General features: G+C 33.4%; 1 protein-coding gene and 1 long non-coding RNA gene across 2 annotated transcripts; both read right to left on the bottom strand.

Moving 5' to 3' along the window:
• Positions 1 to 243: 243 nt before the first annotated feature.
• LOC138348895 (uncharacterized) lies at positions 244 to 6,657 on the bottom strand. Its single transcript, XM_069298492.1, has 3 exons — positions 6,108 to 6,657; positions 667 to 743; positions 244 to 546 (listed from the first exon to the last, which is right to left on the bottom strand). Exons 1-3 carry the CDS (start codon positions 6,655 to 6,657, stop codon positions 244 to 246), a joined length of 930 nt encoding a protein of 309 aa, XP_069154593.1.
• Positions 6,658 to 10,688: 4,031 nt separating this feature from the next.
• Positions 10,689 to 11,854, bottom strand: LOC138348429 (uncharacterized). Its single transcript, XR_011221035.1, has 2 exons — positions 11,707 to 11,854; positions 10,689 to 10,783 (listed from the first exon to the last, which is right to left on the bottom strand). It is a non-coding gene; the product is annotated as an uncharacterized lncRNA (long non-coding RNA).
• Between the last annotated feature and the right edge of the window lie 821 nt (positions 11,855 to 12,675).

The following is a 12,675-nucleotide window of genomic DNA, read 5'->3' as shown; positions in this document are numbered from 1 at the left end:
CTTTTGACCAGCCTTACCATAATTGTAAAAGTTGCCCTTGAATTTTTTCTTTGCCTGTAATGACTTCTGTCAGTTGAACTTCTTTCTCTTCTTGCCTTTGGTAGGAGCTTTTTCAACAATCGAATTCCCACAAGACTTCTTTCTGACGGTATTATAATCTTCTTTGATCTTAAGTCGAGTCATAAGATCTTAAAGCTTCATTTCCTTACATTTGTGCTTTAAATAATTCTTGAATTCATTCCACTAAGGAGGTAACTTCTTGATCATTGTAGCCACCTGAAAATCTCCATTTACTATCTTAGTCTCGACAAGCAGATCATAGAAAATAAGTTGAAATTCTAATTCTTGTGATCCAATAGTTTTACTATCTGACATTTTATAGTCTAAAGATTTTCTGATCACAATCTTTTCCAAGCATGCATCTTTTGTCTTATATTTCTTCTTGAGTGCATTCCACAGTTCTTTCAAAGTTATCTTTTTACTATAGATATTATATAAGTCATCGTCAAAAGAACTCAGAATGTCTCGCTTCCATAGGAAGTCTACCTGTTTCGATACTTCAATAATCATGAATTTTTCTCAATATGATACATCAGCAGAAGACACCAGAGTTTCTTCATTCGTAAAATTGTGTAGACCTAGAGTGGTAAAACAGAAAAAAGATACCCGTTGTTGCCATCCTTTGAAATTCACAGTAGAGAATTTTCCCGATTTCTTTGCTGGTGGTACATCAGTTTGAGTTGCTGCAATAACAATCATCGTAACATTATCATTTTCCATTTCATCATTTGTATTAAATAAAAATAGATTCAAATGGATCATTAAGCATTACCATAAATTGCAAACTTAATAGGAGCATAAAATTACAAATGTTATTATCTTCACAAAAAATGCAAGTTAAGAAAAACAAATAATTTCATCAAGATTTTTAGACAATATGTGTTTAAAACAGTACTACTGATTTCAACAAACTTTGTAGAAACACAAATTTACCAAAGTTTAAATGAACTAGTGAAGAACAAAATTTAATAAACAAAACTAAAATCTATAAAAACGTATGAGAATCTGAAAAACAGAATGGGAACAAGATCAAGCTCGTTGAAATTAGACTGTCCCCTAAAGGAAATTATTTCCCTCTAGTATCCGAGTTTTCATTTCTAATATGTCTTCCTAGGATAAAATGATCTCAATCATTAGCGTATTGATGCCCTAAACTCTGGTGTCAGCGAGTCACTCAATGGTAGTAAAGTACGAATTAAATTTGTGTAGAAGAAGAAATTAGAAATTTTTGTAAGTAAAATGTCTAATGAATTGTTGGAATTTAAAGACAAGAGGAACTGGTTTCGAATGGTTGCAACCTTTAAGAATCCACACGACCATTCATGAAAGTTTGCAACCATTCAACGGTCATGAATGTTCCTGAAAGTTACAATCTTTTAGAACAGTCATCTCCAACGTCAGGAAATTCAAATAAAATGAGAAAGTATTTTAAATAAAATGGGTTGCGCGGATCAGAGTCGGATTGAAATGTTCGGTTAATTAACTTAGTAATTGAAATGTTTTTTCCATTTAATTTAATTAAATAAATAATAAATAAAATAATTAAAATAAAATTTTTTCAAAAATATAATCTCTAGATCATTTTCCAAAGCCGATATCGAAGACGAGTGACGACAACGATAGTGCAAGGGGGTCCCTCTTTCTAACTCTTTTAACAACTAATAGAAGGGTTTCTCTATTTAAACACTTCTATTTTTCTTTCCACCAATAATGAGGGAGAAATGTCTTTTTACTAAAGCATAAGAGAACTTTTCAAGTTCCTTTCTTTTGATCTTCTCTCCATTTCCCATTAACTCTTGCTATATACCCTACAAAAGAATCACAAAATTATTGCAGAATACTAAAAGGAGGTTCATTCTCGCTCTGTTGTTTTCTATGTTGCTGGTTCACCTATCAATGACGATGAACTTATTGTCAAAATTCTAAGTGGACTTGGCCCTGAGTATAATAAACTCTCTGCTTGCAATACGTGCAAGAGAATCTTCTTTGAGCTTAAAAGAAATATTTCAAAATCTCAGAAAACATGAAATTTTCCTAATACTTCAAGATTTAGGAACACCCTCCTCTATGATCACAATTGCTATTTCCCAGAAACCCAACACACCTCTGCAATTCAACACGAACTATCCTCGCTTCAGCAATCAACGATGAAAACTATCTAATTCTCTGCAATGGAATTCCAACAATCAGCAATTGAACTCCAACAATCAACAAAATAGGAGACAATATAAGAAAATTTTCAAATGCCAATTGTGCCAAAAGTTTGATCGCACGGCAGCTGTTTGTCTCTCCAAGTCGCACAAACATTTTGAAGCTAAGGCTAACTTTGCATCGATCTTGTATTCATCTGGAAATTCTAGAATTCTAGACCCAGGAGCAACTCACCATGTCACTACTAATCCCCACAACCTTGAAGAGTATACATGAACTGAAGAAATTTCTATGGGTGATGGTAAAACCATCCCCATCACTCATACTTGTTCAAGTTTGATTCAAGCATCTAATACTGGTTTTAAGCTTTCTAACATACTTTGTGCTCAATTAATTAAAAAAATGTTATTTTTGTCGAAGTTTTTCAAGATAAGCTCATATCTATTCAATTATTTCCTTTTACTTTTGTTGTGAATGACTTTCATACTTAGCCTATGGTACAAGGCCAGAACAAAAATAGATTGTATGAGTGGCCATATCAGCAATTCAGGAAACCATCCATTCACCTAGCCTCAATAGTAATCTGGTTACATAGAACAATAATAAGAAAAGCTTGCAACTCTTAATTGTGTTCTAGCCATTATTTTCTTCAGTTACTTTTGCTTAGACGTTCACATATTGTTATGAATGGTCCAAGGCCAGTTATACAAAAATCAACCCAATATAATATTAAGGGGTTATGTGTGGGATCTGTTGGAATTCTGACCCCCGAATTTGCCCTAGCAACAGGTTTATTCTATATGTTCCATTGCAGATTACAACAGTTATGTTTTGTGAACCAAATAAAATAATAACACAATATCTTATCACGGAAAACCCCAACTCTTAAGGGTAAAAACCACGACCTACACCTCTGTAGGATTTAACTCCACTTTATTAAACTTTAAATCTCAACAAAAGATTACAAAGCTATGTAATCTAAGGATTATAAACTCTAATTCTTAGAGGAATTATAAACTCTAAGTCCTAGCTAAGCAATTATGAACTCTAATTCTAGATACCCAAAGACACAAAACCCCCCGGTCTTATATCTTCTAATGTTCTTCAAGTTCTAAAACATGTCGAACAAATCCTACTCACAAAACTCAGATTATAAACAAGACTCTTGAATAAAATCTTACAATTTTTCCTCACAAATTGCAACACTCCTATTAAATTTCAAAACTCTTTCAAACCTCTTGATCGTGTTTTGATCTTTTCTCTATGTAAGTGCGCAATTTTTTCTGATGCAAATAGTTCCCTTTTTATAGATCAGAAGTTCAACAAAACCTTGTATAATTCAACTTGTATTTGCCTTCTTTAAATCCTTGCTGAATTCTACTTGGACTTCGAACAAAACCTCGTCGAACTTGAATTTGTTCTTCAACGAAATACTACATATCAACTTCAACAAATCTTTGTTGAACTCAACTTTAACAACTTCTATTAAATAAATAATAAGGCACACTTTCCTTGTTTAATAAGAAAACATAATTTTCTTTTAATAAATAAGAAAGCACAATTTCCTTAATTAAATAAGAAAAAAATATTTTCTTAAATAGATTTCAGCATAGTTGAACTTGTACTAAGCCGCCAATTCGAACTTTTGTCTTCGCCGCAACCGCTTCTTCGTTCTTCTTAAACTATGTCGCCTTAAGCTACTTCCTTAAACAAGTTTGCAAAAGGCCTGTCGAAAACAGAATTGGTGAATTGTTGGACCACGTTTTAACTACATGTTCTTCCTACATGTTCTTTATTGAATTTACCATATTTCAAAACACATAAATTTAACAAATTCCCCCTTATTATCCTATGGAAAATTCAACTGCTTGTAACTAACAGGTAAGTATATAATACAAGCTGCTTCCCCTTTATGACATGTTACTGCTAAAACTCCTTAACTTTGCCATAATTCAAAACAACGGGACTTTAACAAATTCTCCCTTTTTTACTATGACAAATTGAATAGGTACACATAACTCTTATGCAGCTGCTTCCCCCTTTTGATATCAAGAAAAAATAAAACACTGTGAAGAAATACACCATACTAAGAGAAGCAAATTCGATACTCATGGCTACTGTCTATCACATACTTAAAAGATCAAGAACTCATTTAACTATAACAAAGCGTTTGCACAAACATATGAGATAGACATGAACCTGAAACTCAATCCCATCATTAGCATTAATCAAAAAGCATTTACATCACAAATGTAATCAAAATTAAATATAGAATCAAGCACTTGTGATGAGAGAAAAAAATTGGGAAGTCAAAGGCTAGAGTTCCTAGGTAATATTAAAAGATGGGAGGATAAATAGAAATCATTTTTCAGTAGCAATGATATCCTTTGAATTAACAAGATTAACAACCTTCTCAATTTCGAAGGTAACCTTGGTCTATGCATGTTCAATCCTTTTTTTTATCACTTTGAAGGAACTTGTTCAATCAATCATGTTTCCTTTGCAGAAATAATAGTAACTCATATTTAATTTCAAATAGAGTCTGTAAGAGGAACAAATTTTCTTGTTTATCACTTATAACGGAACACGTTCTCTCAATCTGTTTGCTGGACGTGTACTATCAGGTGCAGCACCATCTATGATGCTTTTTGACATCAATCTGAAATTCAGTTTATATGGTTCCCAATAGGAGAACTAGGTTCAAACAGATGAGTCTCTCATTGATTCCACCTCACTGGATGCACCCAAGTTGATCCTAACAAGTGAACTTTGTTCAAGTATAGGATCCCCAAAATATTCCCCCTCACAATGTAAATCCTCCAAGACTTTACTCAATCCAAAAGATTCCCCCTAAGAACCATCACACTCTACTTTTCTTAATCTATATTTGTAAGGCACCAAAGTAGAGGTGTCCTCCATCAAATTCATCTCAACCATAGACCATAACATTTTGGATAAGGCTTTTTAAGAAGATATTTGTTTTGGTAGTATTTAGGGCATGAATATTTTTTAGGACACGTGGAAGAAATAGGTTCAAGTGTATAGACTTTATATTTAATCATGAATAATTGTAGTGCACATACATTAGATATCTGGATAATGCTGAATTTTGTTTAAATTTTACAAAGTCTCTCTCCTATGATAGATGCAAATACAATGTGATAGTGCATGAGTAGCATGACTTTAAAAGTGGTATAAAGACATACAACTTAATGTACAAAATTGAGCATAGAATTCATAATTTAGAAGGCAGTATGCACAATGTTCATTAGTCATTTTGGGATACTCATGTGACGTTAATCATCCCCAAGTTACAAATTTTTCCTTTTGAAAGTGTTTTTCTTGGATGTTAATATTTTTGATTGATTTATCATCTAAGTGCGCATAATTGTTACATGTTGCATAGGTTGGACCTATTCCTTACACATGCTTCTTCAGTCTTTCCTTTTTTTTCTTTTTCTTTTGCTTTAAAATTTTTTTCCAGTCAATGTTATTCATCCATTCTTTTTTTTCCCAAATGAGAGGAATTTTTTCTAGTTTCAATCATGCATCTGAAGAAATAGGTTCAATTGGTGAATGTTGCATGTTTCCTCTCACTTTTCCTGCAAATTCAAAGGTTAAATTTAGGAACCCTGACTAGCTTGGGTCCTTTGTTTTTATCATAAAGATAAATAAGATCTCTATGAGCCCATTTGAGCAGACTGTTTTTTCTAGGAATATACATGTTCCTCTGAACAGTTTCATAAGTTCCTTTTGTTTTATTTTCTCCAATAGCTTTGTATTTAGGACAATATGTTTAGGGTGACCTGGGTTACCACAAATAATACAAAACATAGTAGTCCCATTTATAGGTTGTTCATACCCTATTCCAGTTTTAATGTTCCTATTATTTTTACCTAGATGAGTTAGTATCATGGAGGATTTTTTCCACTTATTTGCTCTTTCCAGATAACTTCTTATCCGAGTTAACTCAAGATTTATTCTCCTAGAATTTTCCTTTTCTAGTTTTAAGTTATCTTTGAGTTTGTCGACCTCAAGTTTTTGGTAAGACAGTTCACCCCCATTTTCTTTACCAAGAACTTTTAGTTTTAGATTCTCTGTTCTTAGTTCCTGATTGTGAAATTCAAGTTGCTTGATTTTCCCTTCAAGGTCATGTTTGTTCTTATTAAGACCAATGTGCTCAAACTTTAAGCTAGACAGGGAAGCAAGTAGTTGAATCTTGGTGTTTACAAGTTCTTGAATTTTGTTTATGGAAGCAAGCAATAGGAATGAAAGCTTTTTCTTAGAGAACTTTACTAGTTTATCTTTTAGGTTTAGAAAATTTACCTCAGTTTCTTCAGAGTCTGGTTCATGTTCAACATCTGATTCTTCTATCGCCATCAAAGCAATGTCCTCATCATTTTCTTCATACATGTCCGATGAACTTGTTCCCCAAGCTGGATACATTGCTTGTTCTTTTTATTTGTTTTTCTTTTTATTAAATAGATCCTTCCTTTATTTTTAAGTTTTTTCCTTTTTCCATTCTACTTCCCACATTGGGAAATCCTTGATCTGATGATCTGTCTTGCCACACTTGAAGCAGGCCCCGCTTTGTGGTCTCTCAAGATTTCTTTCTTTTTGGGGTGGTGATCTCTTGCTAGCGTTTAATCCCCCTTTTAAGATCTTCTTGAAGTTCTTACTTATCAGAGCAAGATCATCATCATCTATGTCAGATTCATCACTTTCAGTTGCTTTAAATCCAAGATTTTTTTCTTTGTTTCCTTCACCTCTTTTGTCAACATTAATCTCATAAGTTTTGAGATCTCCAGCTAATTCATCCTGAGTCATATTGGTTAGATCCTTGGCTTCTCTAATTGCAGTGACTTTTATTTATCAAGACCTAGGCAGATTTCGAAGTACTTTGTCAACTTGTTCCTCAGTGGTGTATACTTTGCCCACGGATATTTGTTTGATTACCACAGTGGTGAATCTAGTAATCATATCTTGAATAGATTCTCCGGACTTCATCTTAAAGGATTCATATTAAGAACAAAGTCTGACAATTCTAAATTTACGAAATTGATTTTTACCTTCGTGAGAGTTTTGTCAAGTGTCCCATATTTGTTTTGCAGAGGTACAACTAGAGATGCGGTTAAACTCATTAGGTCCTAGTCCACATATGAGAATGCACTTTGCTTTTGCATTCTTCCCTAGCATTTTGTAGTCAGCTTCTCCATATTATTTTGTAGGTTTAGGTACCTTATTACTTTCACTATCAGTAATAGTAGGAATTAATGGTCCATTATTAATTCTAACCCATAGTTCGTAGTCTTCATCTTGAATAAAGTCTTCCATCCTTGTCTTCCACCAATAGTAGTATTCTCCATTAAATAATGGTGGTCTGTTGATGTATTTCCCTTGACCATGCCCAAGAGGAGGTGCAAAATTCATAATGATCTTATCTTGAGTTAATAAACTCTTCAAAGATAACCTGCTCTGGTACAAGTTGTTGGAATTGTTATTCTCAAATTCGTCTTAGGAACAGGTTTATTCTATATGTCATTTGCAATTTACAACAGTTACGTTTTGTGAAACAAAAAAAATAATAACACAATATTTTATCACGGAAAACTCCAACTCTAAGGGTAAAAACCACGACCTACACCTCTATAGGATTTAACTCCACTTTATTTAACTTCGAGTCTCAATAAAAGATTACAAAGCTATGTAACTAAGGAATTATAAACTCTAATTCCTAGAGAAATTCTAAACTCTAATTCCTAGCTAAGAAATTATAAACTCTAAATTTTAGCTACCCAAAGACACAAAAAAAAACCCCAATTTTATATTTTCTAATGTTCTTCAAGTTCTACAACTTGTCAAACAACTCTGACTCACAAAACTCAGATTGTATACAAGACTCTTGGATACAATCTTACTATTTTTCTTCATAGATTGCAACAGTCCCAATAAATCTCACAACTCTTTCAAACATCTTGATCATATTTTGATTTCTCTCCGTGTAAGAGCACAATTTTTTCTGATGCAAATAACTGCCTAATTATAGATTAAAACTTCAATAAATCTTGTATAATTTAACACTTGAAGGCCTGGGAACTCCCCAAATTGGGAATGCAAAATCACTTGGAGCAAATTGGGTATATAAACCTTCTTTCATTTCCAAAGGCATGTGTTCGATGAAATTTCACACACAATTGTGCAGATCTGACATTCCTGAACTTATGATAGATTGTGGAAAGATGTTAGTATGCAAACCAATGTCCCTACTTCGGTGTTAAATGAATACAAAAGGATCTATAATGTGGAAGAGGAAAATCACTAGTAATCTAGATTTGTTTTACACATCTCGTCAAAAGGATGCATCTGGTACTCTGGCTCTTTTTTTCTAAGAAAGGAACTGTGATGTCGAATACGCATTTGTGAATTATTGACATAGCATATCCAATTGTGACTGGGATACCACTGTTAGTTCCTGTTTTTGGTCGTGAAGTTATGATGCCGAATGGACATCTCAAACAAGCTATGCCAACAAGGTGTGTAGTTCCTATCTCTCTTGGTAATGGTTCTCCTAAATTAAACTGATTTAAAGACCTTTAAAGTGGGTACGAAAGATTTATTTCTTGATAAATACTTTTGGGAGAATCAAAGTGCTGTAGTGACAACTGCTATGCATTTTGTGGGATTACTTTCTGCCGCTGAAAATGGAAAATCTATTGGGGGATTCAATGGTCAACATATTTTGAGTCAATTTCCATTTGTTCCTGTTGCAAATTTTCTTATGCTTATTGTAATTGTTCTTGTAACTACAGTGGATCTTTGTGTGTGGGATGCGGGAATAGTTTCAGGTGCATGTCTCTTACAGGTTATATAGAGAATGTGGAGGAACAACTACTTCTGGGATGTACTGACACATCTCTTATTTGCGTTTTCAAAGTGTATGAGTAGAGTGTGGGATCCCGAAAAACTAGGGAGTGTAAAGTCCTACTGGTTCAAGGGGTTCTCTGTTGTCAACAACTGCAATGCATTAACATGTCCTTTTATTGCATATTTACTAGTCTTCACTGAATATTATGCAATTACACATGATGTTTTGTTTTCCAACTTCCAGAGAGCATCAACCTTGCATCTTCTCTATATCACTGCTATTTTTGGCATGGTACATGTGTGGAAGGTAAAGGTATTAAGAAGTGTATATAAGGTGAAGGTTCTAGAATTTTCTGGTTACACACTTTATGAACTTATTGAGAAAGTAGAGTTGACTGCACGCCATAGATTACGTCATGTCTTAGGTAATGCTTTAGCTTTTGTTGTCCTCTTGAACAAATGTGTGATTGCAAGGAAATTTATAATCCAGAAGAGTTTTTTTGTAAATAAGAAAGAACATGGTTCTAATTGGTTGTTATCAGTTCTAGTGGATAGAGTTTGTGGATGGATAGCCTTTACAATTGTTGCTCAGTACTTCGAGGTAAATAATTCTAGATTAGATGAGTTTGGTGTTACAATCTGATTTAAAAAATTAAAGGTTTCGAAGCCGATTCCGTAACTTTATCAAATTTTGTTAAAGGTTTTGAAAAAAATTATAATTTGGGTAGTCGCCACTTGATTTTTCAGGGAAAAAAAAAGAAAATCATTAAAAATGATTTTTTAAAAGAAAACCATTTAAATAAACTAGAGTCGGGTAAGGGTTCAAATAATTCTCTAAGGAATGTTTTAGGCACCTTAGAGAATCCTCTAACTCGCAGTTCACCGATGAATTTTAGAAGCTTGACTAATTTTGTAAAAACAAATAAATTAAAGAAAATCTTATTTTTATTTGTTATTATTATTTTTTAAAAGTTAGAAATCTTTTGATACTTGTACATATTTGTACTATCCCAAATAAAGAAATAATCCAAATATTAAAGCGCCAAAAGTAAAATTATAACTTAACAATTTGTACGAGTCAAGTTTTGAGTCAAATAATCAACACAATAACTTAAACGTGGATTTGAAAGCTAAATACTAACTATGAAAGAATATAAATAATCTCAAGTTAGTCTCGAAGCTTAGAGCTGTCTACTTAAAAGAGTTTGAAAATTCAAATATTTAAAGTAAACAACTAATGAAATAAAGAGTTATCAAGAAACTTCCAAGGATTCATCTAAGTTAGATAAAATAAAGGTTAGAAGTTAAAATAAAATATCACAAAATCACAATATAATGAAAAGAAAGTGCAAATATAACTTGGACAATTATAAGTCCACTTACTGCTTCTTGTTTGCTGTTTGGTGCTATTTTCCAACTTTTTTAAGTCCAAAAAATGTTATTTCCAGCCCTTTGGAGACTGCTGAAACTGCTGCAGTAATCAGGCGTTCAAATTTCGGTCAGTTGGGATCCAAAGCACTCTAATTTCAGCTCTTCTGAGCTCCTGTTGTTGCCACTGGTTTTTGTTTTTTAAACCCAAATTTGCTTCTCGGTTCTCAGTCTTTCAAAACCAATGTTGCTGCTGATTTTAAGGCTTTAACCAATGTATTGACTTCCCTTTTTACGACTTAAGAGAGATTGACTCAGAGATCGGATGCAAGGGAATAGCCTAGGAAAAGACTAGACTCTTAGTTTAATCAAATAGAAGTTTAGACAGAAACATCGAAGAAAAACATGTTATGTAAGTGGAACAAAGGTTCTAATCACCTTGGAACAATAGGAAAATCAAACAATGCTAGACAACAGTGAACTAAAAACATGACAAATGTCAACTCACCATTAATTAGAAATTGGTGAATTAAAACTTATCTCCTAATCACAAAATAAATCTATAACTCAGACAATATTGAATCATATTCATGCAAGAAATAGTAAATTCAGACTGCAGGTGAACATACTGGAAGTTGAACACAAATACCAAAAAAATAAAAATAAAATGGATATGATTATTCTATATTCACATCAAATCAAAAATAACAAACAAGTTGTTAAACATACAAAAGAAAGGAATAGAGTTTCACGCTTAATCAAGAATAACTTTTAACTATAAGAAAAATATTAAAGTGGTGTTGAATCTGAAATTTTAACAAACAATTCACATTAAATCATAGATAACAAACAGAAACTAGATGATGTAATCGATGTGATTTAAGTTGACTTAATAATGGCTAAGACCGGAACAACCATAGAGAGGGAAAGAAACTTCAACATATTTCCTATATCTATCACATGGAAATCAAGGCAGGAAACTCCAAAACAGGGAGACAAGCAACAACTAGGAGCCGAAATCAATTGGAAATAAGAAAACTTGAAACAAATTTGCAAACTCGAACATAAATAGTCATGCTATAACAAAAATAAACACATTTCAAGCCCACGTTGGATAGCACAGCTGACTACAAAGAAATTGATCATGCTATTTTTATACATGTGAAGAGATTAGATGAAGAGATGAAGGTTTTCGCTGACAACGAAGGGGAATATACAACCATGAATCAAAGAAACTAAGGCAGGAACTAAAGACTTTCTTACATTAAAATATCAATCAGAGCAACTTAGTGGCAGTAAAGAAACAAACCAGCAACTGGCTTCACCCTAATTCTCGATGTGATATATACTTGAGATAGAATGAAATTGTCACGACCCAAATTTTTCAAGTCGTGATGGCACCTATGTTCCCAACCAAAAGGTAAGCCAACCCAACATATTAACCCAACTAAACCAACAAATGAGTAAAAAAGACCAACGCTTAGCAAGAATCTCCAACATTGAGTTCCTTATAAGTACGAAATGCGGAAGATAAAATATATCACCCCAAGAATTGGTGTCTTAAGTACAAGAGCTTCTGAAATTCGAAGCAAGTCTGAAACTAAATGACAAATCTAACATAAGGGATATCCTGTTTGAATACTAATAACAGAATAAATAAAAGATAGAGGGAGGTGTGGGCCACGGAACAGCCAAGCAGCTCACCACAACTCCAAGAACCTCAAGCCGGACTTAATTTGCTCCACGAGATGTGCTCCTACTCGGAATCGAATCTGCACCACAAAGAGTGCAACAAGCATAGTATGAGTACGAAACCACGTGTACCCAGTATGTCTCATTGACCGACAACGAAGAAGTAGTGACGGGAGTTATATAAGAAAATAAATTCTTAGATTGTACAAGTATATATATATATTACACTTACTATTAAGTTTCATCAATAAAGGAAATCAACATTTAATATTTTCCAAACACCAAACGAAACGTATAGTCATCAAAAATGAATGATGGGATGAAATGCAATGCAATATGATGTCGTGTAATGATATGGCTTAGAATACCCAGTACTCACTCAACCGTATATACATGATACTCCTCGGAAATACATCGAGAGTTCATGACCCATGGGGGACTCGCGAGGTCCATATACCGACACGAACGATCTCCACGTGTCTGTGCGGACGATCTCAACGCACTATCATAATATCAAATAATTTTCGCACGGACGGTCTC

Source organism: Solanum lycopersicum, chromosome 5 (genome assembly GCF_036512215.1).
Source record: "Solanum lycopersicum chromosome 5, SLM_r2.1".
NCBI lineage: Eukaryota > Viridiplantae > Streptophyta > Magnoliopsida > Solanales > Solanaceae > Solanum > Solanum lycopersicum.
Note: the sequence above shows the minus strand (reverse complement) of the source record. Positions and strands in the feature narration are given on the sequence as shown.

Bases quoted from the DNA above. Each gene is read 5' to 3' on its own strand.
- LOC138348895 (XM_069298492.1), bottom strand. From the start codon at position 6,657: ATGTATCCAGCTTGGGGAACAAGTTCATCGGACATGTATGAAGAAAAT. The intron at 744-6,107 runs GTAAAAATAATA...TTGTTATTGCAG, and splicing joins CATGATACTAACTCATCTAG to CAACTCAAACTGATGTACCA. The intron at 547-666 runs GTATCTTTTTTC...GTATCGAAACAG, and splicing joins TCAAAGGATGGCAACAACGG to GTAGACTTCCTATGGAAGCG.